Source organism: Pristis pectinata, chromosome 31 (assembly GCF_009764475.1).
Source record: "Pristis pectinata isolate sPriPec2 chromosome 31, sPriPec2.1.pri, whole genome shotgun sequence".
Lineage (NCBI taxonomy): Eukaryota > Metazoa > Chordata > Chondrichthyes > Rhinopristiformes > Pristidae > Pristis > Pristis pectinata.
In genome coordinates this window covers 18,484,903-18,509,381 of record NC_067435.1, presented here as the reverse complement: position 1 = coordinate 18,509,381, position 24,479 = coordinate 18,484,903, and the positions used below count along the sequence as shown (strand labels likewise).

The 24,479-nt window shown below is 43.3% G+C and overlaps 1 protein-coding gene across 9 annotated transcripts in view; it reads right to left on the bottom strand.

Annotated features, from left to right (window-relative positions):
• The window catches only part of pnpla6 (patatin-like phospholipase domain containing 6), a 164,993-nt gene that overhangs the window by 101,565 nt on the left and 38,949 nt on the right, over positions 1-24,479 (bottom strand). For all 9 annotated transcript variants that reach the window (XM_052042014.1, XM_052042011.1, XM_052042017.1 and 6 more), the window contains 7 exons: positions 20,143-20,228; positions 15,084-15,224; positions 13,262-13,421; positions 11,173-11,253; positions 8,408-8,536; positions 7,031-7,111; positions 3,534-3,669 (listed from right to left, as the gene is read on the bottom strand). In XM_052042014.1, coding sequence (XP_051897974.1) covers positions 3,534-3,669; positions 7,031-7,111; positions 8,408-8,536; positions 11,173-11,253; positions 13,262-13,421; positions 15,084-15,224; positions 20,143-20,228 — 814 coding nt within the window. The remainder of the gene's footprint in view (positions 1-3,533; positions 3,670-7,030; positions 7,112-8,407; positions 8,537-11,172; positions 11,254-13,261; positions 13,422-15,083; positions 15,225-20,142; positions 20,229-24,479) is intronic.

The window sequence follows — 24,479 nt, the reverse complement described above, 5'->3', positions numbered from 1 at the left end:
ATGTTGATGGTAGGGGACATGGCATAGGTAATGCCATTGTATCTGTTACTGAAAATGGTCACTACATTCTAAACTTGGTGGTCATTTCTCGATCTTGCTGGTCTACCTAAAGTGGCAAGAGATTTACATAAGATTTTCCACAAGACCATCTCACTAGAGTAGGGAATGATTCAAATTGGGTGGCAAATGCATGAAAGCAGCCTTCAAAATAGAATAAAAAATGCAGTCCAGCCTTCCTCTGCAACCGCAGACTGGTGAGGAATCACACAGTAAAGGAGCCATCCTCAGATCCCTTGCAGAACTCCACTGCACATCTCAAACTTTACTGCAACAGTAAGAACCACAACAGCAAGAACCACATGAACAGAAATCAGACAGGAAACTCAGACCTATAATGCCTTTGTTAGTGAAGTTCCAGACCCAACGTATCTCTGACCCTGGACTGGATGCATTCCAGGAGGGAGGTTCATGGATACCAAGTATTCTCAACTGCCCAGCAGTGCCACAGAATGCTCGACTGGATAACACACTGCCCCTTTCTATGTTCACCCTTGAACACCACACCCTTGTGCAACAACCAACAATCTGTAATGCATACTGGCATAGGGCAATATAAACACCAGACTGTGTACGACTACCCAGCCTCACTAATTGCGATTACTTACATTATAATCAGCGGTAACCACAGCCAAAATGAGAAACTGTTGAGAAATCCTCCCATGTTTCAGAGAACCAGAGTTGCTGCGCAGTAATAATAGGTTATGCAAAATGTTAAAAGGAAATGTTGCTGTAAATGATACTTTTCATAGCATGCCTCTGTAGCATTCAGTGAAAGGGTCATAATATTAGGCAAAGCAGGATAATAATCCCTTGTATTCAATGTTACTGCTTCTGCTTTTCAACTGCAATATTTACAAAACAAATAACGGGAATTTAACGTGTTTCTTTAAGGCATATTTACTTAATTTCTGATGCAGTGTGCTATCCTTTGCAGCAAACAGTATCACAGATGGACATTAGAATCACAGCATCTGCAATACAGTGCCACTTAGATAGTCTGTTGTTCAGCAGCCCTTCACTGCTTCCCCAGGCTTCATCTGTCTTGCCTTGAACTCTCATCTTTCCCTGGCTCCACGCATATTTCCCATCTCCCCTCATTTCCTCTCTGAGCGCAACTTGCCCTTTAGAAACAGCTACATAGGTGCTCTGGAGAGGGAGGGAACAAAGCAAGTGGATGGAAGGCAGCAAACTCTAATGACTAAATTATAAACTCCCATTTTATACGATTGAAGCAGCATAATGTTCTGAGGTATTTGACTTCAGAACTAGTATTTCTCATTTTCTCCATTTCAAAATTTTTTCTTTATTTCTAATTTCCTTGAGCAGCAACACTCCACCACAAGTATTACAGTATACCAAACGCTAGAATCAAAAAGCACCAATTTTTTCAGGAAATAAGAAGAGTGCCAGTGGTGGGATATACAGCTGTCTTTAACACCCAGAAGTAATACAATTGTGGAAAAACAAACTGCTGATGCTGGAAATCTGAAATAAAAACAGAAAATGCTGGAAATATTCAACAGGTTAGGCAGCATCTATGGAGAAACAGAGTTAGTGCTTAAGCTCGATGATGTTTTAGCAGCAGTGATTGAATTGTAATCAGTCTACAATGAAATGAAGTCTCCTGTGTATCTGATGATTTAGCTCAGTCAAGGATGAGGATATAAACTTCCATAGCACTGTAATAAAGATCATAAACGTGCACTTCAGTGTAGGATGTGTGTTATGTATTCATGTTTAAGACACAAGATGTCTGAAAATCATACATACTTCTACAGTAACATAAACGTATGATTAGCAAAATGACCCCTAGGCCAGAGGTCCAGATTTTGCAGGAAAATGCAGTTGTATGCAGAATTATTTACAGTTTACATACAAGTGCCAACAAACTTGGAATTCCCACAAACGTATGTAGGAATGCTGAAGTCCAGTGGTGGGAGTGAAGTTTGGTAAATGAAATAACAGTGTCAGCAGGGGAATGGACAGGGACACCTGGGAGAGACAAAAGGTTTCAGCAGCCTTTATTTTTTGAAAAATATTTAATAAAATTCCATTAATTATTCCTAAGCTTTTCTTTATAGGTGATGTGCTTGGCACTTCTGAATCCCAGCTATTGAGCACACAACAGCTAATTTTAAAAATCCACACCTGTTCACCATCAGGTATAGGGGCATTCTGTAAACTGTTGATCTAAGGGTCTGTATACAATCTGTATCTGGCCCTACAGCTGTTCATTTGAATGAGTTCACCAGTTTTCATTTAAAAAGGCAAGGTTAGTTTTTTTTCTATTTTGATGTATTTGAGGTTTTAAATGAATAAATAGCAATTCTGTGCACTTTAAATTAAACATCAATATTTATTAAAATAATTTCACTTTTCCAATTTAATGTTTCTCAAACTAATTTCAAAAACCTCTGACCATCAGATATGTTTGGAAACAATGAGAAAGGCACAAGCTCTCAGAAGACCATTGCGAAGTCCATGGACAGGGCACAGACAGAGCCAGGCAGCCCAGTCGCCACCCTGGCTCACTGCACCTCACAGAAGGGTCGCAGGACTCTGGGCATCACATAGCTGCAAACAAATTTAATGCCACCACAGGGCTAACGCAGACAGTGACCAGCGTGATCCGACCCACCACAATCATGGAAAGGGCTGACACAACTGGATAAGCCACTGGTAGGAAATTGCGTAATAATTTAGAATTGAGCAACTACTTTTGTAGTCGCCTTCCAGTTTTCCTAAGCCCACCAGCCATTTTGGTATCCTTGGGGATTCAACAGGGCACCGGGCTGATGTGTTGATGCTCATGGTATTTTGTGGACCTGCCCTCCAAGCTACAATTCCAGAATAAATCTGGTGACAAAGGTGAATCTGATGAACTGCACAGCAGAAAGAAAAGGGAGACCTTGTGGCTGGGGGTGCCAGTGACTAGGATGTGGCCCAGACTGTAGCTGTGGACGTTGTGGGAGGTTGATGATGGAGAGCACTGGGCAAGACAAATACTGATGATTATTAAATAATAACCCATTAAACTGCACAAAAATGAAACATTTAAACTGTCTTCTACATTAGCAAACGGTTGCCCAAGACTGCTTTGGGCATAGTTAAGTATGACTGACAAATGTGGCACCAAACGGCAGTGGAGTTGGGAGGCGGTGGGCATGGTATAAAATGTGAGGGCAGGAAAGGGGCATTCAGCAATGATTGTATTGAAAGGTGGAGCAGATCCAAGAGATCATGGATCTGTTTGGCTCCAAATCTTATTTTCTTATCTATGCGCTTCCAGGTACAAGTAGAGACGAAGTTCAAAGCTGTCCATGCAGTATGAACAATTCAAAAGGCAAATTCCAATGTGGATAAAGAATTTCAAAGTGGAGAGATTGGCACGTCAAATGACGCAAACAGACTGCTGACACAAAACTGCTGTCTACCTTGCGACAGACAAGAACCAACTGATTGTGGCCACCCACCTACATCTGAACTCGATTTCCCAGCTGCATCCTTCTGATCATCGGCAACCGACGTACTTATGAACCGTCTGTGTCGCACAGGGCTCATCCGAGTGGCAGAGTTCGGCTGAGGAAGCAGACGTGAAGGCTGGTTCTCCTACCATTAAACACAGAACATGCTTCCTGTCAGTAAGTGTTAGAGAAGCCGACACCCCCACATACACAGTCCACCGGTTCCTGCATCTGTCATGCAGTTATAAAATCAGCACAGCCATCAGTGAATTTGGTCACACCAGCTGACAATCACACTCATGAAATGTTTCTCGGCTGGACAAACGGACCATTACATCAGGCCTTTCTGCAGTCAGTTTCTTACCTCTGCACTGTGGTGACCTAGAGGAGGTTCATCTTTACCCACCACAAGGTCTCCTAAAGTGGGCAGTCACAGCCAAAGGTAAATGGAATTGACTGAGAGGAGAGGAAAGGAAGAGGAAATATGCAGATACCACCTTAAAAAGGGAAATACTCAGTGGATCAAATTGCACGAGTGGAAAGAGATACATTTGGTGTTGATGATCTTTCATCAGAGAGTTCCAATGAAAGACCGCCAATCTGAATATTAGCCATTTTTTGTCTTTTCATAAACTGATCAACTTGAAAATTTCTGGCTTTTTGACTTAGTAATTCAGATTTCCAGCATCCACAATATCTTGCCATTAAAAGGGTGAGATTTCCACCCAGGACCTTGATTCAACGTCATGCACTACTGGCTTGGCTATCTTCCACAATTACAGATGCCAAAAAATGGTCTGAGCCACCTCCAGCCCCACTCCTTGTCATCCACCATGGCCAGTCGCTGCCATGACCCGACTTTTCATCGGTGGTTCTACACATTGTTAAGTCACAACATGTGGATTGCATTGGAATGATCGACCTCTTACATTCTGCACACTTGTGTTATCCACATCACTGATCCATTTTGTGCATGTTAGAATAGCCTCGAATGAACGCAACTCTACAGTGAATACTAGTCCAAAGCAACCCGCAGACACGCCGGTACTAACAGCAGACGGCACAGCACACATTTGCTCCTGCCTTCATCAACCATCAGAGGCTCCATGATCTGCAGGAATCAGAATTATCACTGATACATGATGTCAATTTGTTGTTTTGCAGCAGCAGTACAGTGCAAAGACATAAAAATCTATAAATTACAAAAGTAAATAAATAATGCCAAGAAGGAAAATGAATAGTGAGGTAGTGCTCATGGACAATTCAGAAATCTGATGGCAGAGGGGAAGAAGCTGTTCCTGAATTGTTGAGTGTGGGTCTTCAGGCTCTTCTACCTCCTCTCTGATGGTAGTAACGAGAAAAGGGCACATCCCAGATGGTGACAGTCCTTAATGATGGATGCTGCCTTCTTGAGACACCACCTCTAGAAGATGTCCTCGATGGTGGGGAGGGTTGTGACCGTGATGGAGCTAGCTGAGTCTATAACCTTCTGCAGCCTCTTGTGATCCTGTGCATTGGAGGCTCCATACCAGGCGGTGATGCAACCAGTCAGAATGCTCTGCACCATATACCTAGAGAAATTTGAGAGAGCCTTTGGTGACATAACGAAGTAGAGCCACTGGCGTGCCATCTTTGTGACTGCATCAATGTGTTGGGCCCAGGAACTTGAAGCTGCTCACCCTTTCCGCCACTGACCCCTCAATGAGGACTGGTGTGTGTTCTCCCGACTTCCCCTTCCTGATATCCACAATCAGCTCCTTGGTCTGGCTGACATCGAGTGCAAGGTTGTTGTTGTGACACCACTCAACTACCTGATCTATCTCAATCCTGTACCCCTCATCGCCAGCTGACATCCTACCAACAACAGTGGGTCATCGTCAAATTCATAGATGGTGTTTGAGCTGTGCTTAGCCACAGTCATGTGTAGAGAGAGCAGAGCAGTGAGCTAAGCACTCATCCTTGAGGTGCGCTTGTGTTGATAGTCAGCGAGGAGATGTTATTGCCAATCCGCACTGATTGTGGTCTCCCAATAAGGGGGTCGAGGATCCAGTTGCAGAGGGAGGTACAGAGGCCCTGGTTTTGAAGCTTAGTTATTAGTACTGAGCAGATGGTGGTGTTGAACGCCGAGCTGGAATTGATAAACAGTAGCCTGACGTATGTCTTGCGGTTGTCGAGATGCTCCATTGTGGACAACCAGTGAGATTGTGTCTGCTGTAGACTTATTGTGGCAGTCAGCGAATTGCAGTGGATCCAGGTCCTTGCTCAGGCAGGAGTTAATTCTAGCTATAACCAACCTCTCAAAGCACTTTGTCACAGTAGATGTGAGTGCTACCAGGTGATAGTTGTTGAGGCAGCTCACCCTGCTCTTCTTGGGCACCAGAATGATTGCTGTCCTCTTGAAGCAGCTGGGAACCTCTGACTGCAGCAGTGAGAGGTTGAAGATGTCCTTGAACACTCCAGCCAGTTGGTCGGCACAGGTTTTTGGTAACCGGCCAGGTACACCGTCGGGGCCTGACGCCTTGTGAGGGTTCACCCTCTTGAAGGATGTTCGGACATCGGCCTCCGAGACAGAGGTCACAGGATCGCTGGATGCTGAGGGGATTTGCACAGATGTAGTGTTATTCTCTCTTTCAAAGGCATTGAGCTTGTCAGGGAGTGAAGCACCACTGTCATTTATGCTGTTAGGTTTTGCCTTATAGGAACCAATGGGATGCAAACCCCTGTTACAGTTGTCACACATCCAATTGTGTTTCTAGGTTCGCTCGGAATTGCCTTCCATAGTTCATACTTGGATTTCTTGAAGGATTCTGGATCGCTGGTCTTGAATGCCACAGATCTAGCCCTCAGCAGGATTATCCAGGGCTTCTGGTTTGGGAAAACTTGGTATGTTCTCGAAGGCACACACGCGTCTACACAGGTCTTCATGAAGTCAGTGACGGCTGTGGCATATTCATTCAGGTCCGAAGATGAATCCCTGAATATGGTCCAGTCCACTGATTCAAAGCAGTCCTGTAAATGGTCCTCTGCCTCCCTTGACCAGACCTTCGCGGTCCTGACCACTGGTGCTGCAGTCTTCAGTCTCTGCCTACATGCCAGGAGTAGAAGTACAGCCAGGTGATCGGACTTGCCAAAGTCTGGGCATGGGATGGCACAGCAGGCATTCTTGATGGTGGTGTAACAGTGACTGAATGTGCTGGCTCCGCAGGGCCACAGTGTGGCTGAAACCTTCCAATCTATCCCCAGTGTGGCCAGCTTAGGAGAGTGGGTTACATCTGACCACCAGAGAGATGATGACTGAGGAAATTCCTACATGGATAGGGGCTCTGCAAATCCCACTACAAGAGATGGGAAGTGCAGAAGACAGATCCTGCCGCAAGACAACAAATTTCACGACATGCAAGTCAGTGATAATAAACCTGATTCTGAGTTACAATAGGAGATAAGAATTCCTGCAAGTGCAGGCACCTTGCTGCGGGCTCCTGAACAGATAACAGCAGGAGAGTCACCTGATTGAACAGCTCGTTAGTCAGGCCCAGGTAGTTGTGTAAAGCCACGAAAGTCACCCTCTGCAGCCTCACCATGATGATCTGGGAGAGATACACAAAGTGAAAAGAAGTTAATTAATTGCACCATAGGTTAAGACGTAGCTGGACAGCTGTTTGTTGTGTCTATTGATTACAGTTCTACTGAAACCTCAAAAGATAAAAGAAAAAATCCATCCATAGATTTTTTAGATCCACTGCTCAACCTTTCACCCCTCTCTCAAACTTTCTCCTTCCATCAATGCTGCTTGATCTACTGAGCATTTCCAAAAACATGTTTTATAGGCTCACACCTCTTGCTTATCAAGTTTTTTCCTTAAAAATACTCATGAACTCTGCTTGCACTGCTCTGAGGTAGAGAGTTGCAAAGACTTGTAACCCTCAGAGAAAAACAAAATCATCTTGATCTTAAATGAGCAACTCTTCATTCTTGACCAGTTTCTAGATATTCCCCCCAATGGAAACATTTTCTCCATATCTACCATGTCAAGAACAACCTCCCCCCCACCCCACCCCTAACAAAAAGGATCTTTTACATTTCAGTAAAGGCCCCTTTCACTCTAAGTTCCAGTGGATACACAACCAATCTTTCCTCACAAGGCAACTGCCTCAAGTTCCTCATCCTTTCATCCCAAAGCTTCCTTGGCTTCAATGCTCAGAAATATTTCTTTTCTATGTCACTCCTGATGCTCTTCCAATCTCTGCAACCTCCTTCAAACTCTTCTATTCCTCTCCTCACTCTGCTTCATCTTCTGTCAATGGATCCTTTACTTACCTCATCTCTACACTCTGCTAAAGTTATAACCCGCTCCATACTACATCAATGGACTCTGTACTAACCCAATGTAACTGCACTGTGTAATGAAATCACCTGTATGATCGGTATGCACGACAAGTTTTTCACTGTACTCGGTACAAGTGACAATAATAAACTATACCAATATTACCACTCACCATCTCCTACTGCCTTCAAGGTTTGATCATCATCCCTCATTCCCTTGCCACTCTATACCTTTCTAACACCTCAACATATTAAAAATCTCATAACTGTGAACTGTAATAGCCAACTCAGATTAGAATATATAACTGATTTGATGAAGTATTCAGTTTGCTATATTTGAATAACTAGAATGGGCTTGGCAGTAATATGAAGTCTGGACAGTTTAAAAGACCTACATTCAGTTCTGACAAGATTATGAAACACAAGATGCTTATTCTTATATAAATACCTTTCAAATTATGCAACAATTAATGTAAGTGTCCGTGCCTCTGTGTATAGCTGTGGTTGTAGGGGTGGATGTCTGGAGTGAGAGAGATAACCCAATTCAAAAATGCTCTCACCTGCACCACCCTGACCAGACTTTCAGGATACTTCTCAAAGATTGTCTGGAATGCCTCCACGGGTAAGCAAAGTACAGTTGATACTTCAGTAGCTCGAGCTGACACAGTTTTGTATGGTCGTTGGTGACCCTGGAACAAGTAAATATTGACATCCTTACATTTGATCATCCTGTGGAAGATGAACCCCTGAAAGAACTTCCACATAAAAGCCAACTGCAAATCTGGGTCAGGACACAGAACACTCACCATTTAACAATCAAAGATGTGAGCTCAGATTTTCAATAGGTAGCCCTGGATCCATTGTTATAGAGACATACTGCACAGAAACTGGCCCCTTGGCCCTTCGAGTCTGAGGAGAGTACCACACACCCATTTATACTAATCTCATTTTATTTTCCCCAGACTAGGGCTAATTTATAGTGGCCAAGTGACCTACTAACCCACGTCTTTGGGATCTGGGAGGAAACTGGAGCACCTAGGGAAAACACGCAGGGTCATAGTAAGAATGCAAATTCCACATGGACAGCACCTGAGGGTAGGATTGAACCTGGGTCACTGGAACCATGAAGCAGTGTTCTTCCAGCTGCACCACAGCACCTCCCCAATTGCTCAGTTTCACTGGATAAAGCTGCTTTTGCAGAGATAGGCTTATATGCAAAACATACAATCCAAATACATGCAAGTATCAGAATGGCAATTTGTATAAACATTGCCAAAGGTTTCCTGAGACAGCTTCCGCTCATCTACACCATCAAAAAACTGTGCATACCTGCCAATGAACACACTTCTTTCTTTCTACTTTCTGGCACATTTCTGGTCTCTCAGTCATGTTATTAAGTAGGCTATTCTTCACATCGGGTAGTGGAGAAGACACTCACTCGGCATGCTTGCCTTCATAGGACAAGGCAGTGAGTACCGGAGTTGTGATGCCAAACTGCAGCTGTACAAAGCATTGCTCAGGTTGCACTTGAAGTGCAGGTGATCCCACGTTACAGCCATTTACATAACGGAAATTCGACCTTATAGAATTCATAAATCACTACCCAAATATCTGAGATGCGGAATAAACTTCACTCTCATGGACTTTATTTGAAAAAAGTAAGTAACATTTATTTTATTTCCCCCCAATTCTTGTTTCTTGATGAACGTGCAGGCACAGCTTCACGTTATGGAAAACTGTGATACAGGCCATTTTCTCAGCACTCAACTCCCCCAAAACGCAGAGGTCACTCTTATCGTGTACAATTCTGGCTGGCATGAAGAAAGTGGTAGCAATAGAGATAGTGCAGATAAGGTTGTTGTAACCCAGACAATGAGAGATTGGACAGGTTGGGTCTAATCTCACTGGAACCTAGGAGGCTGAGGGGTGACTTTATACAGGTTTATAAAATTACGAGGGCATAGACAGGGTAGATAGCTGGTCTTTATTCTAGGGTGGGAGAGTCTAAACCTGGAGGACAGGTTTAAGGTGAGAGGGGAGAAATTTAAAGGAGGTCTGAGAGGCAAGTTTTTCCACAGGAGGTGGTGGTTATATGGAACAAGCAGCCAGAGGAAATGATAGAGGCAAATACAATTACAATGTTTAAAAGGTATTTTGACACATACTTGGATCGAAAAGGACTAGGAGGGATGCCCAGTGGGATTAGCATAGGTAGGCATCATGGTTGGCATGGGTGAGCTGGGCTGAAGGGCCAGTTTTGTGCTTTACAACTCTATGAAGCGTCTTGACGGCTGGCTTGTGGCTCCTCACATCCTGCCTCTACCTGGCACATACAGCCCCAGAGATCGGAGAATGTGTAGGTATAGGAGGCAAAAACAAGTTTCTCAATGTTCTACACCCTACCCTCCTGAACACACACCACCCCCAAAAAACATGAAAAAGCATGGGTAGATGTGGCCCCTTGAACCCAGTCCACTATTCACTGGGATCATGGCTGATCCTTTAACTCAAAGCATTTTCTACACTTGTCGAGTCCTTTAGTATCTACAAATACATTAATCTGCAACTTGATGGCATTCTTGCCTGGGTGAAGGAACTTCTCATCTTTATCCAGAATGACCAACCCCTTATTGCGAGAGACTGCAACACCTGGTTGTGAACATCACATACCTACACTTACCCCATCAGGCTCTGAAGGAAGTCTGTACACTTCAATGAGATCACCTCACATTTTTCTAAACCTCAATCCCAGTTATCGATCTGGTGAACCTTAGCTGCAGTCCCTCCATCTCAAGTACATCTTACCCGAGACCAACACACAATATTCCAATGCATTAAATCGAGCCCTGGAGCATTATCACCAGGAATCTACATAACTGGAGCAATACTTCTCTACTCTTATACATGAATCTCTTGCAATAAAGGTACTGTTTACCTGCCTAATTGCTCACAGTCTTCACATCTGCACTTTCAGTGTACATTTGTCTCTCTAAACATCAATTAAGTTCTCACCATTTAAAATATTCCATTTTTCTATTTTGTTTTACTACAAAAGACAATGCCCCCACATTATATCCCATCTGCCATGTCCTTGTCTCCACACTTATTCTGTGTATATTCCCATGAAGCCCCTCTGCATCCTTCTCAGCCACACTGCCACCCAGCTCTGGATCAAGCTGAAGATTCCTTCTCTAACAGTTACTGCGAATCAAGTCTGGGCAGTCACTGATTTGAAACACTTTAAGACCGCAAGATTCATTTACCAACCATGCTTGTGGGGCACATTTTAAAACGTGGAAGCAAGATATCAAATGCAGTTACTTACAGTAATGACATCAAGAATGCTGAGCAAACTATGTACACTATCACCAGGGAAAACCTCCTTTACCACACATTCTTTACCTTCCTGCAGGAAAATAAAATAGTTGAGTTACATTGATATAATTATGGTTTTGATACAGATACATTTACAACAACAACTTCAAGCACGAGCTCAGTGTCTCCATTCTCACAGTCACACTATGACAAACACCTTCACGCTGAAAAACCTGATCTTCAGCATGGCCTCTCCACCCCTAATATCACAATGAATAAACATTGGCACAAGGCCATATTTCGGAGAAGGCCAATGGGATCAACAGGACTTGCAAACTGGAAATTACCCAGTTTTTCACATCTGCGAACATTTCTAAAATCACACAAAAAGATTTTAAATTTTAAAAAGTTCCCTTAAAGCCTTTAAAAAAATGAACATTCCACATTACTAAGGTGTGTTAATCTTCATGGAGGTAGATGATAGTTATGTACAGAAATGGGTTATTCTATCCTTCCTCAGCGAAAAACACTGATCTGTACCTTTGCAAATTTTGTTTTTAATGAAGGAACTCTGCTGTGGCTTCGTTTTTCCTTCTTATCTTAATCAACTTTCAATAATCCAGACTGGGGTTGTAATTCCTTAACACTATGCCTGCATCCAGCCTGATAGCACACTACCCTCCACACACCTACCTAACAACTGCACGCACCCTTTCCCCAGTCCTGATGGAGGGTCTTGACTCAAAGCGTCGACAACTCCTTCACCCCGCAGCCCCATCCCCCCCCCCCCCCCAACAGTTGCTGCTCAACCCGCCGAGGTCCTCCAGCAGTTTGCTTTTTGTCCTTTCCCCAATGGTCTGTTATTTCCCACAGTTTATAATTCAAACAACTTTAACATAGGAGGTACAAATTATTTGAGAATCTTCAGATCAAACCAACTTCATTAGTGCTTTCTACTGAAGTGGAAGAAATACTTTAAACTTTATGGTGGAAAATCCTGCACAGATCTCTCCCTGGAATTTGAATCCACAAGTTTTGCTTTTAATGTTTTACTGAAAGCTTACAGCCATAAGTAGAGGGAAATAGGATTAGAAATAAAAGATGGATGGAAATTGGAATCAAAGAACAGAAGAATCTTTGATGGAGAGCATGACTCATTGTGGCAAAATTCAATTTCTGGAAGCTGTCTTGTATGAATTAATGGTGTCGTTTCCTGGGCAACAATCCAGGTTCTTCAGATGACAAGAATGAGCTAAACAATTCAAGCTGAGGACCAAATGGGAAACCAAATGCCTACTCCCCATGGAAAGATGAGCAATCACTGCTAGTCAGAGACTAAACAGTGCAGCAGGCGCTCAGGGACAATACCTAGGAGATCAAACACAACTTAAATGGGAGAGGAAGCAAAATACTGCCGGTCAGAAAGGAATGTGTTGTGCAGCTAAGATTCTGGAGTTTGTGACATAGCAGGGTGATCAACGTGTTAAAAGAGATCTGGGACCAAAGACAGAACTCTAATCTCAGCCCACAGTCACCCATGTCAAGGTGAAACCATTGGTGCTCAATGGCACCCCAATCTTAAGTCAAAAATCATATTGCGTCCATAATATCCAAGAGCACTATTGATTGAGGAATGTGTGCTCAAATTCCATCACAGCAAATGGGAAATCTTAATTCAAATAATGAAATAAAGTATTAAAAAAGACTGGTGTCAGTAATGACCATGAAATTCAGACTGTTACTAATCTATTTCATCCACTAATGTCCTTCAGGGGAGAAAATCTGCCATTCTTACCTGGTCTGGCCTATATGAGACTCCAGACCAATTACGTGTTTTAATTTTTAACTGCCCTCTGAAATGGCCCAGCCAGCAATTGTTTTAGGGAGCCATTCAGTATGGGTAATCTGTTAGTCTCACCAGGGCCACCCATGTCCCAGGAAAGAATAAAACAAAAATACAAGTTAACTTTATCCAGCAGCATAGGAGGCAATGTAACTGGTGGAAAATGAAGAGCAGAACCAGCTCCTTGAAGGGAACATTGAAAACAATAACTGAGAGAGAATATTTCCCAGGCAATTAATGTGAAGATTGAACTTACAGGCCCCATCAGGCTGAGCTCCAGTTTGCCATCCTGTACCACATAGATGCTGTTGTCCGCCTGCCCCAGTTTAAAGACATATTCTCCTTGCTGAAATTGCTGGAAGACCATGTGTTTACACAGCTCCAGAAACAGAGGCTTCTCAAAGTGGCCCAGAACTCTGTGGGGACAAGATTCAATAGAATGACCAAAAATTAAACCAGTATTTGGCAATAAAATTAGACAGTCCTATATAAAGTACATTTAGCTGGTACAAGATACATGGCCTATGCTGTTGTAATGAAAGATGTAGGCAGCTTGAAGAATAGCTCTTCATCTTTTGATTAGATACTTTACAATGCATTACTGAAAGACCAACTTCTCACGTGAACAGACAGAACAGATCTGTATGAACATGCATCTAGATGTACATGAATTAATCTTCCTCTAACATGGAGCAGACCTTTCCTTAATTCACCATTTTTCATCACTTAGTCAACTTGAAAGTTGAATACTTACACACTTGCGGCACTCTCTCGTTTTGTACGGATGCTGGAAAACTAAACTTTTAGTTTTTACCATCATTCTATCCCTTGTCCCCAACTCAAAATGTTCTAACCCTGGTCATGAGGCTACCACATCACTCAGTCCTCTGCATCATTCTTGCCTATTTTGTTGCTTCTTCAATGAATTCAGTAAGATTTGACAAGCACATTACTCCCCATCAGAAAAACATGCTGACTATACAATATTTTCAGTTTTAGATGTTTTCCTCTAAAAGTAGAGTCCAATAAACATGGCTTCAATCCATTCAAAACAAGGTTTCATCAACTCTATACTTGTCTACTTTATCAGTTTCCTACACCACTTTCGAACCAGCTTCTCCAGCAACTTACAGAAATAATCGCTGAGCCCTGATTTCAGATAGAACTGCAGCTTACTGCTGAAGGGCCCAACCTCAGAACTGCCTGCTAGGGCTCACCAATCCCTGGCACTTCAGAGCACATGGGAGCATCTGAACACCACTGCACAGCTGCAATCAGGCACATTGGTCCATGAATACAGGAAGCACAGAGATGTGTAGTGACTCCCCAAAGCCCATATTTTGCTGCTGTAAATATGCAGGTAAGCTTGCAAATCTACAAATGGGTCTGTGAAACAGCCCAGGTGGGGCCCCGGCTACAACAAGTATTTATTTTGCCTCAACATTTGTCGGAGGGAAAACAGCAACATTCCACAGGAGTCTTTGGCCTGGTCTCCAGCAGCATGAACAAGTGTCCACATCATTTCGTACCATATCTCAAAATCAAACATGGACTCCTGCAGACCCCAACCTGAGCAAATGCCCACCCCCAAATGCCTTTTAGGTGGTGATGTGTTGCTTTCTTCAACAGCCTTCCCATACTTGGGTACTGAATTCAGGATTTAGACCCAGCCATAATGAAGCAACAATACATTTCCAGCTCAGTTTAGCGTGCGACTTGCAGGTGGTAGTGTTCCCTCTGCCCCCGAGTTTATAGGTGGTAAAAATTGTGGGCTTGCGAGGTTCTGACAAGTAGCCTTGGCAAGATGCTTCAATATATTTAAAGCTGAACCATGTCGCAGCCATGGTGCACTGGCAGTGGGTGGGTGCCAATAGAGCAGTCTGCTTCATTCTTATTCTCCTATGGAAAAGCTGCACCCTAAAGTTTGAAGTCAGATGAATGCATCTACAGATATAATGTGACAATTATATGCTGCTATTCTTTTCCAATTCCAACACAATACCCAAATCTGTATATAAAGAATCACTGCTGATTAGTAACTGGGGGGGGGAAGAAAAGTTAAGGCTTGCAAGATTTACCTGACATTTTTCAGCATATACAGTACTTCCAAAGGCAAGTGTGAGCTGGCAACGTCAAATTCAGTTAAATCAGCCTCAAGAACAGAGGGTGGGGGCTCCTTCGGTTGTAGGGTTGGAACTTCCTTATTAATGTGCAAGAACCTGTGGAAATGACAGAAGTCCTTAAACAAATGGAGAGATGTATGCAGAAGAAGAGATTTAGACTCAAAGGGGCAATTGTAGATGCAGGGAGACAAAGCACATCAACTTACTTAACAATGCAATGATGTACATCACTTACACACAAAATACAGTAGTATTAAACATACTAAACATTGTTCAATCATTCATAATTTCCATATCTATATTGATGCCAATTCTCTGAAGCAGGTACAAGGTGATTTTCTACAAAAACAATGATATTCAGCAAGTCATTAAAGGAACCGCTGGCACTGGAAGAAAGACCAACTATCCAATATCCTAGCTCACGTGAAAGGCATCCTCCATAAACTGTCCCGGCACCCAAGGGAGGGAGGCAAGAGGGAATGGGGAGATCACAGAGAAAGCTTCCAACCAATAAAACTGTCCTTGGTGCAGGGTTACCAGCCAAGCAAATCACTGACAATTCACGTCAGGTATTATACTAAGCTCACTGATCTTCTGCCAATCAAGATGCAGAACCAGAGTCACGAGTGGCATACTGTGCTTTAATCAAAATCCCTAATAGTCAGAATGCTGCGCGGTTACTTCTGGTCAATGCTAGATTATCACTAGCACCACTGAGCATCCCTAGCTCGGTGGTATTAACCCAACTGGATTTAAGCACAAGAAGCCCTTACACCTAGTTATAAAGTGCTTCATGCAAAATGACAAAAGGAAACAAAGATATGTGCTTGAGAAAACACAAGGTAGACACCTTCAAGGAACTATGAACAAGAAAATACTGTTATTTAATACTATTTATAGGAAAGTATTTTAACATTACTGTAGGTATTTTGGAATTTAATTTAAAGGGAACTGATGTCTCTTTTAACAGTGTCAATATTACCACAGGAATCCTGTACATTTACTGTAATTTTCTTAATACAAATCAGAGGCAGCAGCTCACTACAAATTGCAGTAAAACAGAACTACTGCAAAACTTCACTAAGTCTCCTGAGCAATGGTCCTGGACCATGTACATCATTGCATTTAAGAGGATGAATAGTCGACACAGGGTCAAACAAACCCCATAGGATCTTGACGAGAGATGTCAACAATTCCTTCCCCTACCCCCGCCACAGATGCTGTTTGACCCACTGAGATCTTCCAACTGATTGGTTGTTGCTCCAGATTCCAGCATCTGCAGACTCTCGTGTCTCTTATTCGTTTAACACCCACAATGCAACAAACATTCGTGAAGCAACATAAACACTAAAACATTCAGAATACAAATCAACCAAAGCAGCAAGTCAACATATAAAATTAATGATCACATAAAATTATGATCACACTTATCAGGAGCTGGCTAAAATTACAGATTAAAAACCCTCACAGACAATGCATTTCTTAAATTGAAGTGAGATCCTGACTGGCATTTCAAAATTTCTTATCCTATGCTTCTAACAACACAGGAGGCTGCCATATGGCCCACTGGGTCCATGTCAGTTCCAAAGGGAGCAATCCTCTGCTCTGAAAAATTTCAGCCGATTCCTGCCCAGCAACACAAAGTGGCCATAGTTGCAACACAGCTCATTCACAACTGGATGCCGAAGAGTCGGCTCCTTGATGAAAAAGCTAAAGGTCTGAAAATCTCTTCTGTTGCACACCGGTGCTGAAGAATCTCAACAACCAAGTCATCTCTGGTTCTAATGTGATCTAATGAACACACACCTCAAAAGGCAGAAGCTTCAGCAGAACTTTTTCCACACTAATGTAATACAAGTTATCACTGGAGTTGGAAAACTGGGTGCCTGCTATATGCAACAACTATTTTATGTTATTTCTTCAAAAGAAAAACATCCCCATCTAGTGCATGCTGAACAAAGAAAAGCTGAGTTAAAAGATACTGCAAGGCAATTTTGATGAAGGTGGTGTAGCTTTTGGAAGGAATTTCAGAGCATGGAACTGGATGCTTAAAGGCACACTAACCATTGATAAACCAAAGGGAATGAGTGAGCGGGTCACCAGAAGACAGTGAGGAGTGGAGAATGCTATCATGCAAGAGGTAGATGGAGGGATGAACAGCACTTAAGATATTTAGATACAAGTGTGAGAATTTTAAATTTAGGATATTGGGTGACCGGAAGCCAACAGAGTCAACGAGGGCAAGACTTGATGTGGGGTGGAACACAAATGGAGGCCACCCTTCATTGCTTTTTTGAGACAAATAGTGAAGGTGGAGTGGCAGATGCTCAGAAGCAGGAGTGAAGCCTGATGATGTCAGAGTTTCATGTACTTCTGATAGAGAAGACAAGCAGTTAATAACTCAAGTGGTATGTGAAGAATCCAGTTCGGTCACTTAGGGCAGTTGTGGAGTTTTCTGTAAAGGTAAAGATTTACAATTTTGCAAAAGTTCATCTGTAGGATGATACGTCTCATGGAAGATTAAATACGAGACAAGCAGTGCAATCATACAGGGATGGTAAAGGGTTGAAGAGAGCAGTCATCAGTGGACATGTGGCAAATGACCCATTTGTGGAGCTTATAATCTAAGGTAACAGTGAAAGGCTGGAAGAAAGGGCATTTCCTCAGAAACTGAAAATTAAGGGGGAAAACAAGTGTGCGATTGGCTGTATGACCCTTATCACCATGGCTTGGATGGAGTAATGGAACATATAGACAGGTGGGAGGGTGAAATGCCCTTATCTAGTAGCCAAGTTATACTCAAACTCAGGGCATCACAAACTGGAAATTAGTGCCTGGATTGTGTTTCCAGGTGGCAATGTGGAGGAGGGCACCAAGAGCTGAACTGTGACAGAAGACGGGAAGAGTTGGATGGGAAGCAGCTCAGTAATGTCAACCACCACAGACATAACAGATGGGAAGGTCAGCATCTGAGGACACGGGGAGTTGGTGCTGCACCTCAGAAGATGGCGACAAATACCATCGTATGCCTCTGAATAACGTCACAAGATGTTGTCATACAGGTCCTTATAGTTGGGATAGTAGAGTGACTAATCCTCAGTACAAATCAACAAGCTTCAAAACCAGGGCCTCTGTACCTCCCTCTGCAACTGGATCTTCGACTTCCTTATCAGGAGACCAGTCAGTGCAGCTCTGTGGTAACAGCTCCTTCTCGCTGACAATCAACACAGGCACACCGCAAGGATGTGTGCTTAACCCACTGCCCTACTCTCTACACTCATGACTGTGGCTAGGCACAGCTCAAACACCATCTATAAATTCGCTAATGACACCACTTGTTTGAAGAATCTCAGATGGTGATGAGGAAGTGTACAGAAGTGAGATTAGATCAGCTGGTTGAGTGGTGTCGCAACAACAACCTTGCACCCAACATCAGCAAGACCAAGGAATTGATTGTGGACTTCAGGAAGGGGAAGTCAGGAGAACACACACCAGTCCTCATCGAGGGGTCAGCGGTGGAAAGGGTGAGCAGCTTCATGTTCCTGGGTGTCAACATTTCAGAGGATCTACCTTGGGCCCAAGATAGATCAATCATGAAGAAGGCATGCCATTTTAGGAGTTTGAGCAGATTTGGTATGTCACCAAAGACTCTTGCAAATTTCTACAGATGTACAATGGAGAGCATTCTGGTATAGAGGCTTCAATGTGCATCGAAAGAGGCTGCAGAGGGTTGTAGACTCAGCCAGCTCCATCAAGGGCATAACCCTCCCGCTATTGAAGACATCTTCAAGAGGCGGCGCCTCAAGATGGCGGCATCTGTCCTTAAGGCCCCTCACCACCCAGGATGTGCCCTCTTCACGTCACTACCATCAGGGAGGTGGTACAGGAGCCTGAAGACCCCCACTCAATGTCTCAGGAACAGCTTCTTCCCCTCCACTATCATATTTCTGAATGGTCCATGAACACTACCTCGTCATTCCTCTTTTGAACTACTTATTTTTGTAACTTATAGTAATTTTTTACGTCTTTATGTCTTGCACTGTACTGCTGCCACAAAACAATAAATTTCACAACATACGTCAGTGATAATAAACCTGATTCTGACTGGGGTAGGAAATCTTAGAAAATTTACTGTGCAGGAGCCAAACATTTTGCCCGGCTGAAGCTACCCAATGCTATTCCATCTTCCAGTGCCTGGTCCACAGTCCTGCAGGTCACGACTCTTCAAGTACACATCTAACTACTTTTTAAATATGAAGAGGGTTTCTGCCTTGTCCACTCCAGGCAGTGAGTTCCAGTTTTCCATTACTTTCTGGGTGAGATAAAATCTCATCTCCCCTCTAATCCTTCTAAACAAAAATACTGAGATCTCTTTCCTCTGTTGTGACCCCTCTACCAAGGAAAACACATTATTTTTACTTACTCTATTTAGCCCCCTCATAATTTTACACCCCTCAATCAATTCTCTCCTCAGCATCTCCTGTTCCAATTAAAACAGTCCTAGCTTATCCCACCCTCACCTTTCCTCATTAAAATGTTCTGCTCCTGACAACATTTTCCAATCTCTGTGGCATCCTTTTCAGTGTACTGAGGCTTCAAGAGGGAAGGAAGAGAGGTAGAAATGGATTAGGTTGGACCAGCAGCCTCAGGAACATCAATATTTAGGGGAAAAGGTCAAATGATTGATTCAACTTCTAGCCCAGCCTTTATTTAATTTTATCTCAACATTGGAAAATGCTGGTAAGGATACATTTACTGCCCATGTTACTTGACATTAGAGAACCAATTAGGTTGAGATGAACATGAAGCTTCTTATTCTTTTTTGCTATCCAGTCACAAGTGAACAGGTTTCTTAAATTTAGCTTCACAACTTGTCATGCTGCATCACAATTCCATTAAATACGTTGTAACCCAGTGTCATTATCATGCCTTTAATGCACAGTTATTGAGCAATGTTACCCCTTCCTTGGTAATCAGCATTCCACATACTGACAGAATAGATTTGAGGCTGTACCGTTTTGCAATGATCAGCATTTTTTGTTTCCTTTTTGCTCTTGGTCTTATCGAAGTTCCAACAAAGGAAGATGTGGATTGGGACACCTAGAAAAAGGCGACCAGAAGCCAAACTTTAATGCATCATAGATTATATTGATAGAGTGAAACTAAATCTAAACACTAAGTACTCACATATTTTAAAACCTGAACAGCCAATCTTCAGGTTTAATGGATTTTAGGAACTGGTGAAGAGGCAACCATTTTACTATAACCACGCACAAAAGAACATTACTCTGCTATTGTATGACAACATTATTATGGCTCTCCTTGGTGAGGTCAACTTAAAAACAAGTCTTGCAATGTAGTTCAACACAGGTAGAGATGAACTTACCACATAATGGTTGACTGAACACAATGGTCCAGAATCTGCGACTGCAGTAACAGGAAAACTGCCAGCTTATTACAGTGCAAAAGTGAATGAAACTTCTGGAGTGTGCACATGTCCAGGGAAATGCAACAAGCTTCAAGCTGCTGTCAATGATTCTGTGCTTTTCCATTGGATGTGCTGTCTGTAATCTTTACTAACAAAACCTTCAGCAATCAGTGAACTAATGAGAATTTACACCTACTTATACAGAAATTTTACCATTGAAAAAACAAGGCCCTTAAAATGTCAAGTTTCAGATCATGAGGTACACATTTTTAATGGTGTACTAAACCATAACTACTGTACAACAACCTCTTACCATAAATCTCACATTGTATTGTACAGATTGCAATAATGTCAGGTAAACATTTCAAAATACTGATTTAAACAAAAACATTATTATGCTTCATCTTCTACCTTTATAGAACGTTTGTGAGGGGCAAGGGAACTGGAGGAGTAGGTCAGAGGAAGAAGGGGATGGGGAAAAGTTAGATCAAACAGGTAGAGAGGCTTTGGGGAAGGAGAAGCAGAGTACAGGCTATAAAAGTAGTAAGGTAGATGGACTGGTGTGTTTACTTAAATATAAGTGTCAGGAATAAGGGAGATGAACTGAGGGCTTGGATAAGTATGGGGGACTATGATATTGTGGCTATTACTGAGACATGGCTGACGTCAGGGCAGGAGTGGATAGTGAATATTCCTGGTTTTCGGTGTTTTAAGAGGAATAGGGAAGGGGGGAGAAGAGGAGGAGAGGTGGCGATACTGGTCAGGGACACTCTGTCTTGGCTGTGGAAAGGATGGATGTCGTAGAAGGATCAGCTCTAGAGTCTGTATGGGTGGAAGTAAGGAACAAGAAAGGAGCAGTTACTCTACTAGGAGTATTCTATAGGCCCCCCGGTAGCGGTAGAGATATAGAGGAGCAGATTGGCAGGCAGTGTTTGGAGAGAAGCAAAAATAACAGGGTTGTTATAATGGGAGACTTCAACTTCCCAAATATAGACTGGAACCTGCTTAGTGCCAAAGGTTTAGATGGGACGGAATTTGTTAAATGTGTCCAGGAGGGATTCCTGATGCAGTGTGTTGACAGGCCAACTAGAGGGAATGCCATGTTAGATCTAGTTTTAGGAAATGAACCGGGACAGGTGAAGGATCTATTGGTGGGTGAGCATTTGGGGGACAGTGACCATTGCTCCATAACCTTTAAAATTGTCATGGACAGGGACAGGTGCAGAGAGGACAAGAAGATATTTAACTGGGGAAGGGCAAACTATGAGGCTATAAGGAGAGAACTTGGGAATGTAAAGTGGGATGTCCTTTTTGAAGGGAAATGTACCATGGAGATGTGGTCGATGTTCAGGGATCTTATGCAGGATGTTAGGGATAAATATGTCCCGGTGAGGCAGAGAAGGAATGGCAGGGTGAAGGAGCCGTGGGTGAAGAGAGAGGTTGAACGACTAGTTAGGGAGAAGAAGGTAGCATACATAAGGTATGAGCAGCAAAGTTCGACAGGGCCTGTGAGGAATATAGGGTAGCGAGGAAGGAACTTAAGAAAGGGCTGAGGAGAGCTAGAAGGGGACATGAAAAGGCATTGGCTAGTAAGGTTAAGGAAAATCCCAAGGCTTTTTTCACCTACGTGAAGTGAAGGGTAGGAGGATGGCTAGGGTAAAGGTAGGTCCGATTAAAGACAAAGGTGGGAGAATGTGCCTGGAGGCGGCGGAAGTGGGAGAAGTTCTCAATGAAGACTTCTCTTCGGTATTCACCAAGGAGAGGGGTCTTGAGGACTTGGAAGGGAGTGCTGGTAAGGGTAATGTTCTCGAGGTTGTAGATATCGAGAGAGAGGATGTGTTGAAGTTGTTAAATAATATCAAGACAGATAAATCTCCGGGGCCTGACGGGATTTTCCCCAGGCTGCTTCGAGAGGCGAGGGAGGAGATTGCTGAACCGCTGGTAAGGATTTTCGAGTCCTTGTTGTCCACGGGGATGGTGCCGGAGGATTGGAGGGTGGCGAGTATTGTCCCCTTGTTCAAAAAAGGTAGTAGGGATAGTCCAGGGAATTACAGACTGGTGAGCCTTAAATCTGTGGTGGGTAAGCTGTTAGAAAGGATTCTAAGGGATAGGATCTATGAACACCTGGAGAATAATGGACTGATTAGGGACAGCCAGCATGGCCTTGTGAAGGGAAGATCTTGCCTCACAAGCCTGATAGAGTTCTTTGAGGAGGTGACGAGGAAGATCGATGAGGGTAGTGCAGTGGATGTGGTCTATATGGATTTTAGTAAGGCGTTTGATAAGGTACCTCATGGTAGGCTTCTTCAGAAGGTCAGAGGCCAAGGGATCCAGGGAAGCTTGGCTGTGTGGATTAGGAATTGGCTTGCCTGTAGAAAGCAGAGGGTTGTGGTGGAAGGAGTGCCCTCGGATTGGAGGGCAGTGACTAGTGGTGTCCCGCAGGGATCGGTTCTGGGACCTCTACTTTTTGTGATATTTATTGATGACTTAGATGAGGGGGTGGAAGGCTGGGTTAGCAAGTTTGCGGACGACACTTAGATTGGCGGTGTTGTGGATAGTGTGGAGGGCTGTCAGAACTTACAGAGGGATATTGATAGGATGCAGAGCTGTGCTGAGAAGTGGCAGATGGAGTTCAATCCGGAGAAGTGTGAGGTGGTACACTTTGGAAGGACAAACTCCAGGGCAGAGTACAGGGTAAATGGCAAGGTACTTGGCAGTGTAGAGGAGCAGAGGGATCTGGGGGTTCATATTCACAGTTCACTGAAAGTTGCCTCACAGGTGGATAGAGCAGTTAAGAAGGCCTATGAGACGTTAGCTTTCATAAATCGTGGGATTGAGTTTAAGAGCCGCAAAGTGATGATGCAGCTTTACAAAACTCTAGTTAGACCACACTTAGAGTACTGTGTTCAGTTCTGGTCGCTGCATTATAGGAAGGATGTGGAGGCATTGGAGAGGGTGCAGAGGAGATTTACCAGGATGCTGCCTGGATTAGAGCGTATGGAATATGAGGAGAGGCTTAAGGTGCTAGGGCTTTATTCACTGGAAAGGAGGAGGATGAGGGGAGACATGATAGAGGTATATAAAATATTGAGAGGAATAGATAGAGTAGACAGCCAGCGCCTCCTTCCCAGGGCACCAATGCTCAAGACGAGAGGGCATAGCTTTAAGGTTATGGGTGGGAGGTTCAGGGGAGATATCAGGGGGAGGTTTTTCACCCAGAGAGTGGTTGGTGCATGGAATGCACTGCCTGGGGTGGTGGTGGAGGCAGATACATTGGACAGGTTCAAGAGTTTGTTGGATAGGCACATGGAGGAATATGAGATAGAGGGATATGCGGGAGGAAAGGTTTAGATAGTGTGAGAGTGGTTTGACAGACGGCACAACATGGTGGGCCGAAGGGCCTGTTTTTGTGCTGTATGGTTCTATGGTAACAATTTTAGCTAAAAATCTCATATTAAAATGTGTGTCTTCATTGTGCAGTTTGAGAATTCTTCATTGTCACAGCATCTAACCTCACTCAATGACACCCCTGTTGCTGAATATCACGACCCCTTAGAGCTGACACCTGGCAATAGAAGACACTCAGAAGAGAGATATCCATGTCACAGAATGCTAGACTATTGTGGGCAACTTTCTGCTGATTGCAAAATCTTGACTTGCAAAATGGAATAATATTAGCAGTTAGATACTAAATGAAATGCTTATTCTTAAGGCACTGAAAAATGAAGGATCCTGATAGGATAACTTGGAATTTGATTTATTTCAAGATTTTAGAAACAAAAGTTTGGCCATAAATTTTACAATGTCACTCAGTTTATCCAGCAGGTCCCTGGTCCATAACGCACACAAGTGGCTTCAAGTACCATCTGGCAATTTAGTTAGGTTAGGGGAGGGTGACAGTGGTGTCAACTAGCACTGTTCTG